Here is a 19,138-nt window from a genome sequence, read left to right on the forward strand (position 1 = left end):
CTCTAAAAAATAAATAAAAAAAACACCCTGGAAGACAAAGGCATAATGAGCTAGTTTGCATAGCATACTAGCACATTATGAATTATTTACCTGAGATTGAAGCCCCCGCAGCGTTCCTCGTTCCCCTCCTCCGTCGCCGCCATCTCTGCCAGGAGTGACTTCGGGTTATCGCGGCTCCAGTGCTGTGACTGACCGGAGCCGCAATGACATCACCCCCAGTCATGGCACGCTCGCCGTTGGAAACGGCACGCTCAGTGCGCCTGCGCCGTAGATATCAGTGCTTGTATTTTCTGCAAATATCTCCTAAACCTTTTAGATTTGGGAGATATTTCTTGCACCTACAGGTAAGCCTTAATCCGGGCTTACCTGTAGGTTAAGGTGGTTGTAATTAGTTTACAACCACTTTACGGCAGCTGCACCTTCTAATGTAAGAGGTTGGATACTTACCCTTCCTTTCAACAGCACTTCTATTTTTCACTCTCTTGCAGAGCTAACTCAACTGCTGCTACCAGACACTTCAGGGTGTGTTGGATAGTGTGTCCCCTGATGGGTGCTGTGGTTCTTCCCATAGACTACTACATTACTACAGGATGTAGTCCAATGTGCTGTCCAACATGGACAAAGAATGGACTCTGGAGAGGTAAGTATCTAATGTTTTCTAAAACAGGGTGCCTAACAGTTTTTAGAGAAGAACCAGGTTTTCTTTGGCCCCAGTTCTGGGCATGAATACTGAATACCAATCCCTCAAACCTGAACCTTTTATTCCTAGTCTTTGACCGGTCTTGTGAATTGAATTACTTCTGCACTGTAATTAGTAACAGTGTCTACAATATCAGGGTAGGATGTGGCTGCTGATAGGAATGCTCACTAAGGCTGCTTTCACATTGGGCAGCGGAGGTGCGGTGACGGTATAGCCGCGCTATTTTTAGCGCCGCTATACCGTTGTATTTACCGCGATATTCGGGCGCTAGTGGTGAGGTTTTAACCTTCGCTAGCGGCCGAAAAAGGTTTAATACCGCCCGCAATGCGCCTCTGCAGAGGCGCATTGCGGGCGGTATTACCGCGGTTTCCCATTGATTTCAATGGGAAGGCGCGGTATAGGAGCGGTAAACACCCCGCTCCTAAACCGCTCCAAAGATGCGGCTAGCAGGACTTTTGGATCGGTCCTGCCATTGAAGCCTGCAGGGCAAGATTTATTTATGCGGTATTGCAGCGCTATTTTTAGCGCTGTACCGCATGAATAATGCCTCAATGTGAAAGGGGTCTTACATTCCAGCATTGGAGAGTGAAAGGTAAGGTAAATATTAATGTGTGGTAGATCATTCTCAAGAAAAATTAGCACCAATCAGCACCAGCTCAAAACTGTACTCAAAAACGTCAGTTAAAATGTCAATTTTTTATGAAATTTACATATCTCCTCCCACTTTAAAGTGGTTGTAAACTCTTACATATATACGCAGTGAAGGGACTGCCGTCGGCTACACAGAGATAAAACATATGTTGTACCAGTTTATCTGCAGCCATCTCCCCTCTACAGCTAATCAAACTACAGAATTTAGACAACATTTTTCAACTCAAGCAGGCAAGGGGCGTGAGGATCTGATGTCACATACTGCACAGCAGGGAGCTGAGTGTAATCTGACACCTGAGTGGAGGGAATTGTCACAACCCCCCCTCTTCACAGTCTCATGGAGAAACATGCACAGCTGAGGCTGTCAATTAATTTCTGTGTGTATGGGCAGGGCCGTCTTCTGAGGTTGTCTGTTGTCCCCCCCTACAAAGACTTATGGGGAAAAATGCACAGCTGAGGCTGTCAATCCTGAGATTGTCTTTTGTCTGACTGTCAGAAGTGACTCATTAAGATAGCAGAGGAATGGCAGAGCAGACGGAAACCACACTAGATGCTTTGGATCAGTGATGGCGAACCTTGTCACCCCAGATGTTTTGGAACTACATTTCCCATGATGCTCATGCACTCTGCAGTGTAGTTGAGCATCATGGGAAATGTAGTTCCAAAACATCTGGGGTGCCAAGGTTCACCATCACTGCTTTGGATAGTGGCAAGTACATTCTATAGAAGGATATGTTTTGTTCATTTTTAATTTCAGAGGTTTACAACCACATTATTAATGAATGGGTCTTTTGAAGCCCACTTGTTAGAAGGATTATATTATTTAATAAACATATATGGCAAAAACATTTTCTTCAATAATAAAATAAGTAGTGTTTTTGGTAATTACTGTAATGAAGTGAATGTTTCATAGTAGTAGTGGAAGTAAGGATATTACAGAATACTTACTTGACAAATACAGGTCCCATTGCCACCCATCCCATCGGCGCATATACCTCTGTCGTTACAAGGGGATGAAGCCCCACCAGGGCACTCTGTAAAATGACAATTAGTAATATCTTGGTTACTCAAGTTCAAGAAGATTGCACTGCTTATTTAATTACACATCTTTTGGATAATGCTGAAGCTCTCATAAAGGGGGACGGATGGTTCCCAATTGGGCAGCACAGTGGCTATGTGGTTAGCCCTTCCGACTAGCAGCAATAGTGTTGTTGGTTTAAATCCCAACCACGACACTACCTGTCTGGAGTTTGCACCTTCTCCCTGTGCCTGCGTGGATTTTCCTCTGGGTACTCCAGTTTCCTACCACATTCCAAAAACATGCTGGTAAGTTAATTGGATCCTGTCTAAGTAATTTTCTAGCAAAAAATAATGGCCCGGATTCACAAAGCACTTGCGCCGACGTATTTCGAGATACGCCACGTAAGTGCAAATATGCGCCGTCGTATCTATGCGCCAGATTCAGAAACTAAGATACGCCTGAAAATAGGCTTCATCCGACCGACGTAACTTGCCTACGCCGGCGTAGAGTGGGCGCATATTTACGCTGGACGTATTTGGCGCTCCCATTGTTTTTCTATTCACATATGCAAATGAGGGAGATACGCCGATTCACGAACGTACGTCCGTCTGCCGCAGTGAGCGTAAAGTCTTACGTCCAGCGTAAAGTTATGCCCCATAAAGGAGGTGTAACTCAGCAGCATCCATGCAAAGGGCTGCACCAGGGGACATAAGCCGATGTATTTTACGACGTTTACGTAGGACGTGAATATGACTAGGCGTAGGTTACGTATCTTAGGCAGTTGTTCCGAAGTGATTGTGAGCATGCACACTGAGTTGCGCCCACGGGACGGCGCATGCGCAGTTGGCGATACGTATCTGTCTGGCGCTTGGCCCATCATTTGCATGGGGTCACGCCTTATTAGCATGGCTCACGCCCACTTCCACTTACGCCGACCTACGCCTTGGAAACCCAGCGCAGATTTGGAAGCACTGGCTTTGTGAATTCAGTGCTTGCCTCTCTGCGCTGCGTCGGCGTAGCGTAAAGGAGATACGCTACGGCGGCATAAATATGCGCCAGTGTCTGTGAATCCGGGCCAATGTTTTTAACTTGTAAACACCAAATCTCAGAAAGAAGCTCAGTCCTTAAGTGGTTAAGGGGACATGACAGGAGGTGTGTCCTATGCCTACATACTTTTATTAATACAGTAGTTGTCCCTCATTTCCATATCAGAAAGTTGGAAGGTATGCAAATGCAACCTTCCCATGAATACCCACTCCTCCAGACTGACATCAACCCATTCATGTTTTTTATTTTTAGTTTGCAAATGTTTTATTGAAATATTCAGGCATATACAATATATATAGGCATAGAGAGATCAGTACATTTATTCTGAGAAACATGGTAGAGATAGACAGGTATATATCTCTCAATATAACTTTGAAAAAGATAAAAAGAAAAAATGTAACGAAAGGAAAAAAAGAACATAAGTAAGTAAAAAAAAAATTAAAGAAGCAATATTGCATCTGCAAGGTGGTATATTTGACAACTTGTTAAGTGTTTCACAGTCCTATACAGCTATAGGACGGTGTCTTTAGTGCTAGATACATCTTCATAAAATGGAACAAACATGGCAGACTTTAGCAAATGAGACAAGGGAAAAAAGGACTCATTAATACAGTATATATTTATTAAGCTGACCAAGTTTCTCATTTCCCATTGAGTCTAATGCCGCGCACACACGATCAGTCCATCCGATGAGAACGGACCGATGGACCGTTTTCATCGGTTAACCGATGAAGCTGACTGATGGTCCGTCGCTCCCACACACCATCGGTTAAAAAACCGATCGTGTCAGAACGCGGTGACGTAAAACACAACGACATGCTGAAAAAAAATGAAGTTCAATGCTTCCAAGCATGCGTCGACTTGATTCTGAGCATGCATGGGTTTTTAACCGATGATCGTGCCTACTAACGATCGGTTTTGTCCTATCGGTTAGGAATCCATCAGTTAATTTTAAAACAAGTTGTCTTTTTTTAAACCGATGGTTAACTAACCGATGGCGCCCACACACGCTCAGTTTTGACCGATGAAAACGGTCCATCGGACCATTCTCTTCGGTTTAACCGATCGCGTGTACGCGGCATAAGAGAGTATGATGCACCCTCTCCATTAATCTAATAGACTCTATACGGAGAAGAACCTGTGACCATGGTACCGAAGGGGACCGCCAATTAAGGAAGTTCGGCAAATACGACGCACATTAAGTTAGTGTTATAAGTAACCCCATTATTTGAAATACCTTTGTGGTTTTTCTGTTACCATAAAGAGCGTAAGGCTGCATAGCTCCAGAATGTGTGAAGGAGAGTACCGGCAGTGCAGAGAATGGTCTATGTCAGTGGTTCTCAACCTGGGGTCGGGACCCCCTCGGGGGTCAAATGACGATATGCCAGGGGTCACCAAATCCTGGGCTGTTCCTGAAGCCCGCACCGCTCTCCTATCCTTTTTGCAGCCGCACCAGCTCAGTGGAGCCTGCCGCCGCCCACTCAGCCTCTTCACAGCCACCCACTCAGTTCACGGCATGGCTGGGAGGCAGAGACTAGAGGTCAGCTGACTGGTAAAGAATAAAGTGGGAGGGGCTGGAGGAGACCCTATCTCCTGATTTTGGTATAGGTGTCACTGCTGCAAGACACCACAAAGTCGGAGACACAGTGAGTAACACTACCTGTGATTATAGTTACCATTAAACAACAAGAAAGATGGCTAGAGAGAGTGATGGGGAAAAAAAATTGAAAAGAGAGATAAAAGGGAAAGAAAGGAGAACAAAGAGAAAGAGTGGTACATCCTAAAATGCAGCATAATGGGATTTAATACTGTATGAGTGGAAGGGACTCAGGGAGCGCTAAACGTCCATGGGTTAGGGGCACAAATTACTTGTCTTGCCTTGGGTGCCGACAACCCACGCTACAAAATAATTTTACTGTTAGGGGGTCCCCACAACTTATGAAAATGTATCAAGGGGTCACGGCACTATTAGGTTAAGAACCACTGGTCTATGTGGACAGCTTTACCCCTGAATGCCTGCATACTTAGATGTGTCTCTTTAAATCATCAACCCATGTGAGTTGCCAAATGTTGTACGTTCATTAAATGTAACCATATTGCTTCACTTATGCCCCGTACACACCATCACTTTATGTGATTGAAAAAAACGACATTTTTAAAAACGTCACTTTAATTGACCGTGTGTGGGGGAAAACGTCATTTTATGTCTTGTAAAAAACGACCAAAAAAAATTGAAGCATGCTTCAATTTTATGTGTCGTTTTTCAAAATGTCATTTTTTACTTCACAGAAAATGTCGTTTTTTTTCATCACATAAAGTGATGGTGTGTACGGGGCATTAGAGGCTCCTCTCTTCTCTTTTATACTCAGATTTTGCTTCTAATTTCCTTGTGGAGGCTTCCATTTGTGGATGGACATTTTATGGTTACACAGCTGGCCACATTGCTATAATCTTTTTATATGGACTATAAAGTGAGGGACTTATGAATAAATGGTTGTGGAACAAATCATCTGAGTTTTCATTATTTCTAATGTACTAACAAAAGAACTTGCCGTACACGTTGCAAATGAGAGGGTCCCGCATACAGAAGCATGATCACAGTTTCAGAATTAGTGATTAGTGTTTTTTTTTTAAATGTGTTAACAGAGTCAGCTGTGTAAAGGATGTGTTTGATGTGTTTGCTAGATGAACTGTATAAATGACTGATTAAAAGTAAGAAAACAAAACAGAAAATAGTGCTGATGGGGAAAATAACTGCTGAGTCTTTTGTTACATTGTATTTGCCGTTTTGACAATACAGGTGAACATGCTTACACAGTTGGAATGTTTCCATAAGACTAATAGAGCAATGACAGTCATTGTTCTCTTGTAAGTCCCAAAGGGAACAAAGATTTATTTTCATAATAAGCTTACATAACAGTAGAAAGGCATTTGGTAACAAATGGAAAGTCAGGAAATTCCGCAAAATATTGCCATTCACTATTTCTCTCAATGTAAGGCTCCTTGCACACAGGACGTTCAAAAAAGTATTTCTGGACATTGGATTGCTGGCAAGAAACTGCTTCTTTAATGCGCGTTTTTGAGCGTCAGCGTTTTTTGTGCGTTTTTGTAAAATGACACCAGCTTACATTCAGCTCTGCAATGTAAAAAAAGCGCTGAACGCTGATAAAAGCGCATTTATGAGCATTTATCTGTTTTTAAGCATTCAGCGTTTTTTGTGGTCAGAAGAACTGCTTTTGAACACGATTTTAGGGCATTCAGACAACAGCCCATAAACTTCCCTGCTGATAAACTTCAAAAAACGTCCATGCGTGCATGGACACATACAATAACATAAAAGGGAGTTTAAGGGTTGTTGGAAAAAAAAAATTCAAACTCACAAAATCGTGAGTTTATCAGCTTCAGAGGCCTAATGCCGCGTACACACAGTCGGAATTTCCGACTACAAATTGAGGGTGGCATTATGTAGTCCAGCAATGGAGAGCTCAGTCAGGGTTAACAATAGTGCTTGGGATTTCAATACACAGATGCATCCCGCGTACACACGGTCAGAATTTCTGACAACAAATGTTCGATGTGAGCTTGTTGTCAGAAAATCCGACCGTGTGTAGGCTCCAATCGATCATTTGTTGTCGGAATTTCCGACAACAAATGTTTGAGAGCTGGTTCTCAATTTTTCCAACAACAAAAGTTCTTGTCGGAAATTCCGATTGTCTGTATGCAAAAGTCCTACGCATGCAGGGAATCAATTCGACGTATGTTTGGAATCATTTAACTTCATTTTTCTCGGCTCATCGTAGTGTTGTACGTGACTACATTCTTGGCAATCGGAATTTCTGACAACATTTGTGTGACCGTGTGTATGCAGGACAAGTTTAAGCCAACATTCCATCTGTAAAAAAATCCATGGTTTTGTTGTCAGAATGTCCAATCGTCTGTACGCGGCATAAGAATGTAGAAATCAGTGTTAAAACATAAAGCGGTATTAAACCCAAAACTAAAATGTAATCTATAGGAGCTTACCAATCCTTAAAACCTAAGGGCCGGATTCACAAAGAGTTACGCCGGCGTATCAGTAGATACGCTGACTTAACTCGGACTCTAAGCCCGTCGTAAGTTTAAGTGTATGCTCAAACTGAGATACACTTAAACCTAGCTAAGATACAATGGCCTTCACCGTCGTATCTTAGGGTGCAATTTTTCCGCTGGCCGCTAGGTGGCGCTTCCGTTGATTTCGGCATAGAATATGTAAATTACTAGATACGCCGATTCACGAATGTACGCTTGCCCGTCGCAGTAAAAATACGCCGTTTCCGTAAGAGATACGCCGCGTAAAGATAAGCATGCCCCCTAGGTGGCGTAGCCAATGTTAAGTATGGCCGTCGTTCCCGCGTCGAAATTTGAAAATTGTGCGTAATTCGTCTGTGAATGGGGCTGGACGTAATTTACGTTCACGTCGAAACCAATGACGTCCTTGCGGCGTACTTTGGAGCAATGCACACTGGGAAATTCCACAGACGGTGCATGCGCCGTTCGGGAAAAACGTCAATCACGTCGGGTCACCAAAAATTAACATAAAACACGCCCCCTCATCCTCATTTGAATTACGCGCGCTTACGCCGGCCCCATTTACGCTACGCCGCCGTAACTTAGGAGGCAAGTGCTTTGTGAATACAGCACTTGATTCTCTGACTTACGGCGGCGTAGCGTACCCTACCTGAATCCGGCCCTATGTTTTAATTTTTTTAATCAGCACAAAGGATGGTACTTACATTCAGTGAGAAGTGACCCTTGTGCTGGTGGCTGCTGTCTTAGTTGAAATTAGAAAGAATTTTGCAAACTGTTTCTAGTCCACATCCCTGGTACAGACAATGAACAAAGGATTCCTCGAGGAGTGGCACTTTGAAGGACCGGAAACAGTAAATAGTTTATTATAGAAGTACAAAGTTTGTTGGAGAAACATTGAAAAAATTGGATCAATTAAAACAAGCACATAGCAATTAAAACAGCATGGAAAAGCATTGAAAACCAGTGGATAACCTATAAATCGACTGTCCATTGGAATAGGACAAAAGAAATTCAACGTGTTTCAACAAAAAGTGGTGAAGCTGTGGACATTGTGTATTCCCGAGGGAAGTGATGTCACCAGATGGAGGTCTGGTCTGAGGAAATCTGAGACTATACAAGGAAGAAAAGAACATTCCTGAGAGGACAATCCCGCCCACCAAGAAAAGGGAAGTGGCACAGATTAACCTTGAAAAATCTGGAATTGTTTAACCTATTTCCCCTGAAGAAGACCTTCACCACTTTTTGTTGAAACGCGTCAGTTTCTTCTGTCCTATTCCCATGGACAGTTGATTTATAGGTTATCCACTGGTTTTCAATGCTTTTCAATGCTGTTTTACATGCTATGTTCTTGTTTTAATTGATTTAATTTTTTCTATCTTTCACAAATACATTTTGTACTTTTTTTTATAATATACTATTTACTGTCTCCGGTCCTTCAAATTCCCACTCCTTGAGGAATCCTTTGTTCATTGTCTTAGTTGAAAGTTTTCATCCTCTGCTCCCCACCCCGAGTATTTTTCTGGTGCTGTGGGAGTCAATACAGCCTCTGGGCCCGTTATAGGCACTCATCAAGAGCGCAAAGTAACATACTACAGGTCACTGCTTCCGTCAGTGGGCCAACACTTGGTGAGACTGTTTAATGACTTGGGTTCGGGGAAATCCTTTCATGTTACTACACTACAGGCTCAAATATCCGTAATCCCAAAAGAGGGTAAAGACCCTACTAACTGCGGAAGCTACTGCCCCATTTCACTCCTCAATACGGACCTCAAACTATACACTAAAATTTTAGCCTCCAGACTACAGAGCCACCTTCCCCATTTGATTCACTTGGACCAGGTGGATTTCGTACCCACCAGGGAGGCCCGCGACAACACAGTGAAAGTACTTAATCTACTGCACATGGCCTCCTCCGGTAAGATACCCAGCCTGTTTATAGGAACTGATGCCGAAAAGGCATTCGACCGAGTAAACTGGCGATTTATGATGTCCACTATAGACCACGTAGGGATAGGGGAGAAAATGAAGAACTGGGTGGCGGCAATTTACAGGGGCCCGACGGCGAGGGTGCGTGTCAACGGGGTACTATCGGAAGCCTTCCCCATTACTAATGGGACGAGACAGGGGTGCCCCCTCTCACCCCTGCTCTTTGCACTTTCTCTTGAACCCTTCTTGTGCCATGTACGCCAGAACCTCTCGATCACGGGAATACAAATCGCGGAAGCACAGTATAAAGTATCCGCCTACGCGGATGATCTACTCTTTACTCTTACAAATCCAGATGCGTCGCTCCCAGCTCTCATTCGGGAGTTTGAAACTTATGGTAAGCTCTCAAACCTGAAGATCAACATGACAAAATCAGAGGCGATGGGGGTAGGGCTCCCACAACACCAACTCAAGCGGCTTAAGGCTACTTTTAGATTTAAGTGGACGGAGGTCGCGCTGAAGTACCTGGGTACGCACATTCCCCCCTCGCTGTCACAACTGTATAAGCTGAACTTCCCTCCCCTCTTGACAGAGGTCCGCAGGTTGCTGTCACAGTGGACAGGGGGTCTTCACTCCTGGCTAGGTAGGTGCAATATTCTAAAGATGTCCATACTACCGAAATTCTTATACCTTCTACAGGCAATCCCGATCCACATACCGGGAGATTACTTCCGTCAGTTACATTCAATATTTTCACGCTTCCTTTGGGCCGGGAAAAAATCCAGACTCCTAAGGGAGGTGCTCTCTCTCCCTAAACTGAATGGCGGCCTTGCTCTACCAGATGTGCGAGCCTACTATCAGGCTGCACATCTGGTCAGGCTCATTGACTGGTGCAGACATAGCCACATCAAACTTTGGACACAGATAGAGCAAAGTCAATGCGCGACCCCCCTCCGGCGTGCCCCTTGGTGCCATACATCACTTCCCACACACACTTTCCGACATCCCTTAATAGGACAGACGATCAGAATGTGTGCAGGCCTTTTTGAAAAGTTCTCCCTCTCGGCACGGAACTCCCCACTGAGACCTATTATTGGCCATCCCCTTTTGAACCTGGAATCCACAACGAGAAATTCCTAGACCTGGCAAAGGCTGACTTATTTCAGGCAAATCACTTTAGCGCGGGGGGAGGTGGAAATCGACAGCAGAACTGATAGACCCTGAAGGCGTGTTCCGACTCGACTTCCTGAGAGCACAGCAAATACGCCATTTCTTGAACAGTATACCGGCCCCTCAGATGGATCTGGTACCGTTGACAACCTTAGAAAACATATGTAATGACTCTGGGGTACTCCTCCACACCCTATCCCAGATGTACGCATTACTAAACACCCCCCCAGGGGAATACCAAATACCGGCCCTGATCAAATGGGAAGAGGAATTGGGGACACATTTCTTAGCTACCAAAAAGCAGAATATAGTTTGCTTCACACATAAGTCATCAATATGCACCAAAAGGCAAGAAACAAACTATAAAATACTTACGCGATGGTACAGAACCCCAGCCCTGCTTAGTAAACTATTTCCTGACACCACGGCCACATGTTGGAGATGCCAACAAGATAGGGGCACCATGTTGCATATATTTTGGTCATGTGCGCGATTGGGAGACTTCTGGAGCGAGGTACGGCGGGTCACCCAGCAATTTTCGGGAAGTGCTGTCCCAAATGACCCGGCGTATTTCCTCCTCCACGCTAACGAGTTGCCGCCTAGAGTATACAAAAAATCGGTGGTGCGTCACCTTCTGGACGCAGCCAAGGCCTGCGTGCCCCTACTCTGGAAGTCTCCTCACCGGCCGACTGTGGCTATGTGGCTACACAAAGTAGATGAGATCAGCCGTATGGAGGATCTGGTTCTCTCCGGCCAACAGCGGAGGGAAATGTACTCAGACACGTGGCAACTATACAATATATTTAGATTCTCAGAGGAGGGACAAAGGCTAAGAGAAACGGACGACCACCTGGGATCTCAGACGGTCGTAGAGACTCCCCTGGTAACTGGGGAGACTTGACTCCCCTAGGAGCACTACGGACACTGTATCCCTTGATGCGCCCTTGAGAGCGCCCTTGGAGCTGGACAGGCTCGTGCAGCCCCCCTCCCCCCCCCCTCCCACTCTTACCTATACTCTGCCTGCTATTTCTTTTGATCTCCTTTCTTCTTCAACCTTGTCTTCCCTAGAAAATGGAAAATGGATTGGGGTGTCGACCCGTGTGGGGCTACTGCACGGGACGCAGGGACACACCGGGAAAATACAGTACCGGTATAGTAAACTGAAGGATATGTTTGTGTTATTGCCTTTTATTCTCCTGTGCTTGTATATCTGACTGTACAAACTTATTGTTTCCTACCCGATTTGGGTTTTGTAACCCCCGAATGTTATGTTTGTTTGCTTTTGGTCTGCACGGATCGGCTTTCCTTTTTTGATGATAAATAAAAAATTTAAGAGCGCAAACTAAAACCGCCCTTTCTGCTTCCCTACTCCATTCATAGAGGCTGTACTAAAGCTAGACCTTTCTTTCATCTGACCATCCTCTAGCACTTTTTATTGCTTGAAGCTATAGTACAGCTTCTATGAATGGAGGAGTGGGGCAGAAATGACAGGCATACTCTGCACTCTTGATGAGTGCCTACAATAGGTCAAGCCTCAGTATTAACCCCCGCAGGACCAGAAGATTACTGCTGTAATGGTATGGGGGGCAAAGGATTGAATATTTTAAATAAGACAGCAGCGACCAGCACAAAGGAACTCTTCTCATTGAATGTAAGTACTGCCCCTTGTGCTGATTTAAAAAAAAAAAATTAAGCTTTAAGCATGGTGGCAGGAGGGTAGAGATCCAATGGGCCAGATTCACGTAGATCTGCGGCGGCGTAACGTATCTCATTTACGTTACACCGCCGCAAGTTTTACGGGCAAGTGCTTGATTCACAAAGCACTTGCCTGTAAAGTTGCGGCAGCGTAGCGTAAATCCCCCGGCGCAAGCCCGCGCAATTCAAATCAGCCGGGTAGTGGGCGTAGAGCATTTAAATTAGGCGCGTTCCCGCGCCGAACCTAATGCGCATGCGCCGTCCCTAAAATTTTCCGACGTGCATTGCGCTAAATGACGTCGCAAGGACGTCATTGGTTTCGACCTGAACGTAATTGACATCCATCCCTATTCACGGACGAGTTACGCAAAAGACGTTACATTTCAAAATTTCGACGCGGGAACGACGGCCATACTTAACATAGAATATGCCACCTAGGGGGCATTTTTATCTTTACGCCGCGTATCTCTTAAGGAAACGGCGTATCTTTACTGCGACGGACAAGCGTACGTTCGTGAATCGGCGTAACTACTCATTAGCATATTCTACGCCGACCTCAATGGACGCGCCACCTAGCGGCCAGCGTAAATATTGCACCCTAAGATACGACGGCGCAGGCCGTCGTATCTTAGGCATGTTTAAGTGTATCATACATTTAGACATACGACGGGCTTAGATTCGGAGTTACGTCGGCGTATCTACTGATACGCTGGCGTAACTCTTTGTGAATCTGGCCCAATGAGTTTATTGAAAAGTGTCTGCTGGACACTTTTGCCAAAGATGAGTTTGCTGTGGAGAGGGCCCACGGTGTCCCTACTATTGCATTGCTGAGTAATACTCCCATAGCAGTTCTTGATCATCTTCTCCACTACCATGACAGAGAAGAAAAAAACATGGTGGCTGCATTTATTTTCCCTTTGAATTTTTTATCCCCTTTATTTTCACTTGGTGATTCGAACAGTAGTGCCCTTTTTGTCTTGGGGGGTGGGGGTGGGGGCTCCACTTGACTTCACTGGAGAAGCAACAGAGACACCCTAGGACAGCGGCATTGTCAACCTGTTCTGACAGGAGTCCATTGGCTGCCACCGCTGATCGGATGTTGACGGAAGCTGGTAATTAGACCGCCTTCTTTTGGACATGCTGCTGTACACAGAGGCCGAATGTTGTCCAGTTTCTGTTGAACTTCCCGATACCTGCTGATATTTGGACAGTGTGTACTAGCATTTAGATGCACTAGCAGATTTAGATGGACTTGACTAACAATTTAGTTTGAAATTCTAGCTAACACTTTTAAAGTAGTAACAACAACAGTTTTTGTTTTATTTTTGGGATAAAGGATTTACATAAATTAATAAAAACTTCCACTATTGATCGGATGTTGACGGAAGCTGGTAATCATTGTAAACACCTCTGTCAATGTTAAAGCGGAACTTTCCTCATTACAATGTGATAAAAAAATATATAATTCTTTAGCAAGGAACATACATGTGTGTGCTGTAAATTGCATCTTGTTTCTTTTTGCCAGAGGTTTCCATTTTGCTGAAGCCCGTAGCCCATCAGAGTCCTCCTTTACATTAGATGTCCCAATCGGAGCTCCCCTTTACATTAAATGTCCCCATCAGAGTCTTCCTTTACATTCGATGTTCCCATCAGAGCCCTCCTTTACATTAAATGTCCCCATCAGAGTTCTCCTTTACATTAGATGCCTCATCAAATCCCTCCTTTACATTAAATGTCCCCATCAGAGCCCTCCTTTACATTAGATGTCCCCATCAAATCCCTCCTTTACATTAGATGCCACCATCAGAGCCCCCTTTACATTAGATGTCCCCATCAAATCCCTCCTTTACATTAGATGCCACCATCAGAGCCCCCTTTACATTAGATGTCCCCATCAGAGCCCTCCTTTACATTAAATGTCCCCATCAGAATTCTTCTTTACATTAGATGTCCTCATCAAATCCCTCCTTTACATTAAATGTCCCCATCAGAGCCCTCCTTTACATTAGATGTCCCCATCAGAGCCCTCCTTTACATTAGATGTCCCCATCAAAACCCCCTTTACATTAGATGTCCCCATCAGAGCCCCTTTACATTAGATGTCCCCATCAGAGCCCTCCTTTACATTAAATGTCCCCATCAGAATTCTTCTTTACATTAGATGTCCTCATCAAATCCCTCCTTTACATTAAATGTCCCCATCAGAGCCCTCCTTTACATTAGATGTCCCCATCAGAGCCCTCCTTTACATTAGATGTCCCCATCAAAACCCCCTTTACATTAGATGTCCCCATCAGAGCCCCTTTACATTAGATGTCCCCATCAGAGCCCTCCTTTACATTAAATGTCCCCATCAGGCCTCGTACACACGACCAGACATGTCCGATGAAAACGGTCCGCGGACCGTTTTCATCGGACATGTCTGCTGGCAGAATTTGGTCTGATTTGTGTACACACCATCAGACCAAATTCCCCGCGGACAGAAAATGCGGTGACGTGGCGGCGACGTAGCGGCGACGTCCGCGAACACAGAAGTTCAATGCTTCCACGCATGCGTCGAATCACTTCGACGCATGCACGGGATTTCAGGCCAGCGGACATGTCCGATGAGTCATACTGACCATCGGACATGTCCGACGGACAGCTTTCCAGCGGACATGTTTCTTAGCATGCTAAGAAACTTTTGTCCGCTGGAAACCTGTCCGCTAGGCCGGAAAATTGTCTGGTCGGCCCTATACACGGTCGGACATGTCCGCGGAAACTGGTCCGACAGACCAGTTTCAGCGGACATGTTCGGTTGTGTGTATAAGGCCTCAGAGTTCTCCTTTACATTAAATGTCCCCATCAGAGTCCTCCTTTACATTAGATGTCCCCCCCCCCCCTGTACTCACAGCTCTCATACAGGTTTCCTGTCATCCACCTTTGGATGGCCGAGAGTAGTGAGAGAAACAGGAAGTGAAGACACAGGACCTGCCAATCACACACCACAGAAGGGAACAATGCTATAGAGGGAGTGTTTAGGGCGCAGAGCTCAGCACCTCGAGGACTTTCTAAAGGAAACCAATAGAGATTCTTGTTTGCAATCACATGACTGCAAACACGTCATGCTTCCCATAGCAGCTGTGTGTCCGGTGCTTAAAGGGACATTATTTTTATTTATTTATTTTTTCAGTGATTGCAGCACGTCATGCTTCCCATACACCTATGTGTCTGGCATCCTGCACACATTTAAAGGGCCAGTATTTATTTATCTTAAATTTTTTATATTTATTTTTATGATGAGTAGCTGATGGCTGGACTTTTAATTAAAAACAACTTTTATGGGGTTAAATGTCTCCATTTGAGGTTTGAAAAAGTCCCTCACACTACCTCTTCTTCACTACAAGGTGTCCTCTAACTTTCAAGTTGAAATGACGGGGTTGTAAAGGTTTGTTTTTTATTATCTAAATAGGTTCCTTTAAGCTAGTGCATTGTTGGTTCACTTACCTTTTCCTTCGATTTCCCTTCTAAATGTTTTTTTTCTTTGTCTGAATTTCTCACTTCCTGTTTCTCCTCAGTAAGTTTGCCCCCATCATCCATGGGGGTTAGTCAGCCAGAACAGTTTACTGAGGAGGAACAGGAAGTGAGAAATTCAGACAAAGAAAACAAAGAAAAATAAACATTTAGAAGGGAAATCGAAGGAAAATGTTAGTGAACCAACAATGCACTAGCTTAAAGGAACCTATTTAGAAAATAAAAATGAAACCTTTACAACCCCTTTAAAGCCAGATGTCATGAGCTTGCCCCCTGTGTAAGGTGCCCTGCACTTACAGTGTTATGATGCAATACAAGGTGCTGATGTCATCATCCAGGACTGTTTTACTCTGGTAAAAGATGGAAAGATGGAGGAGGAAGTTGACCCAGAGCATCACATAATGGGCCAGAAGATATCGGAAAAAGGGTAATAAAAAAAAGAAAAAAAGAAAAGAAAAAGGGGGGCAGCAGAGACAGCTTCAGAGGGGAGAATGTTTCCTCTAGGGGAGGAAAGGGGTCAAGGGGAATTGGTCTTTAAAGTGGTAGTAAACTCTGTACTACCACTTTAACCTACAGGTAGGTCTATAATAAGGCTTACCTGTAGGTATAAAGAATATCTCCTAAACCTTACAGGTTTAGGAGATATTCCCCCCGCAAAGCGCCGCTGACTGCAGCGGCGCATGCGCATCGGGGATCCTCGGCTAAAGGGCCAGCAGCCGTCGGACCTTGCCGGAGAGAAGTCTCCCGCACACATGCACGGGAGTGACGACATCGCTGCTCCAGCTATTCACAGCGCTGGAGCGGCGATACCCAGAAGACACGCCAAGGAAAAATGACATCTCCCTCGGTGTGGACCAGGTAAGTTCCTCTGACCTCGTTCCAAGGTAAGTATTTCATAATCAGCTAGTATGCGGTACAATAAACATGCTTTGGCAAGGCACATAAAACAATTAAAACATTCATAAAGCTAAACGTTTAAAATATATCTGAATCAAAAATAACATAGGGCCAGATTCACAGAAGAAGTACGCCGGAGTATCTACTGATACTCCGGCGTACTTTCAAATTTGTCGCGTCGTATCTTTAGTTTGAATCCTCAAACCAAGATACGACGGCTTCTGGCTTCGATCCGACAGGCGTACGGCTTCGTACGCCTTCAGATCGTAGTTGTAATACTTTGGCGCCCGCTGGGTGGAGTTCGCGTCCCTTTCCGCGTCGGGTATGCTAATTAGCTGTTTACGGCGATCCACGAAGGTACGCGCGGTCTTCGCATTCTCTTACATCGTCGCTAGTCGGCTTTTCCCGGCGTATAGTTAAGGCTGCTCTTTCTTGGCTTATATTTAGACTAGCCATGTTAAAGTATGGCCGTCGTTCCCGCACGTCGCCGTTCAAAAAATGACGTCGGTGGGACGTCATTTCGCGCAAAGCACGGCGGGAAATTTCAAAACGGAACATGCGCAGTACGTTCGGCGCGGGAACGCGCCTAATTTAAATGATACACGTCCCATTTGAATTAGGCGGGCTTGCGCCGGACGGATTTACGCTACGCCGCCGCAAGTTTACAGGCAAGTGCTTTGTGAATCAAGCGCTTGCCCGTAAAACTTGCGGCGGTGTAACGTAAATGCAATACGTTACGCCGCCGGAATTCTACGTGAATCTGGCCCTTAGTCTCTGTTTATAAGGGAAACTGTCAAGACATTGACAGACATTTTATCGGAGGCAGTGGCATAAAGCAATTTCTTAAAGGTAGGTCCTGTAGTATAAATTTCTTCTTAAAGTACAGCAAACATGAATGATATGAAACTTTTTTTCCTCTGTAATTTTCATTGCAGAAATAAGCGGTGTCAGCATGGCAGTGTGACAGTGTCTAAAATGTAGCATCCAAAATTGTTACCGGCAAAGAAATTTCCACTGTTTGGAATGTAAAGTGGAATTTTATGATGTCCTATGAAAGAGAGCGCCTTTCATCAAGTCCCTGACTGTTAAAAAGTGCTATCTCCTAAGGAAATGTATACGGTACAGATGAATATACTTTGTCATCACCTCCACAACCTGAACATTTTGCTAATCAGCTAATTTTTCAGGAACAGGAAGGAACTGATTGCCAGTGGTGTTTTCAAAGCTAGCCTGCAGCCCCCTATGATAAGCACACAGGCTATTTTTCTTCACTGAGCTGACAGCAGTAACAATGTCACCAGCTTTATTCTCACAGACTGCCCTTCACTTTTATAAGCAGGATGTGTAAGTGAAGGAAGACGGGGGCCCTGCTGGACCTCCACGGCCTTTCAAAGTGACTAAAGAATTTAATACTAAAACCAATTATTTTTAATGGGAAACTTTCCCTGAGAAAGACATGGGGGCTGCCATTGCTGAATCCTTATTCTGTAAATGGTATATGCCTAACTGTCATGCTGATCCCCTGACTTTAATATATTAAGTCACTAACCCAGAATAAGTATTTATTTATTACAGGTATTTATACAGCACTGACAATTTACGTAGTGCTTTACATGTTGTATATTCATCAGTCCTCCTGCCATCAAGGAGCTACTTCACATGCAAACATCCTAGGGCCAATTCAGACAGAAATAATTAACCTATCAGCATTTCTTTGATGTGTGGTTCTTTGGAATCCCATGCAAATACAGGGCTAATATGTAAACTCCATGCAGCTAGTCGGATACAAACCAGAGACCAGTGTTGCAAGGCAAGTACTACCGTATTTATCGGCGTATAACACGCACCCTAACTTTAAGAGGGAAGTTTCAGGAAAAAAACTTTCCACAGCCCCCTGCATATAACACGCAGGTACAGTTTACCCTCTATTTTCAGGGTAAAAAAGTGAGTGTTATACGCCAATAAACACAGTTATTACTTAAGCCTCGTACACACAATTGGATTTTCCGCAGACAAGGCGTAGGCCAGGAGGGGGTTGGTCAGGAATTTGTCTTGCATACAAATGGCAAAGAATTGTCGGCCAACAAACACGAACCTAGTCACATACTAGACGTACTACGTGGTTTTTCAGCTCTTTATCGCCACCCTTTGGGCACCTTTTGCTAATGTTTTGTTTGGTCAGCATTGCTTCCCAGCATGCGTATTTTTACTTTGTCCACGGAACATTTTAAAGCCTGCCATCCAACATTTGTCCATGGAACAATTGTCCGATGGAGCATACAAACGGTTGGATTTTCCACCAACAGCCTGTCATCACACAATTCCCATCGGAAAATCAGATCGTGTGTACGAGGCTTTAGACTCTTCATACATGAGTAACGTTTTTTTTTTCAATCAGCTGGTTGAAAGGAAGAATATGACTTGATTCCTCCATCCACACACTCAATGTA

At 44.5% G+C, this 19,138-nt stretch overlaps 1 protein-coding gene across 1 annotated transcript in view; it reads right to left on the reverse strand.

The window, feature by feature from the left end:
• The window catches only part of STAB2 (stabilin 2), a 218,364-nt gene that overhangs the window by 184,846 nt on the left and 14,380 nt on the right, over positions 1-19,138 (reverse strand). The window contains exon 4 of the mRNA XM_040344273.1: positions 2,300-2,385. Coding sequence (XP_040200207.1) covers positions 2,300-2,385 — 86 coding nt within the window. The remainder of the gene's footprint in view (positions 1-2,299; positions 2,386-19,138) is intronic.

This window comes from Rana temporaria, chromosome 3 (genome assembly GCF_905171775.1).
Source record: "Rana temporaria chromosome 3, aRanTem1.1, whole genome shotgun sequence".
Taxonomy (NCBI): Eukaryota; Metazoa; Chordata; class Amphibia; order Anura; family Ranidae; genus Rana; species Rana temporaria.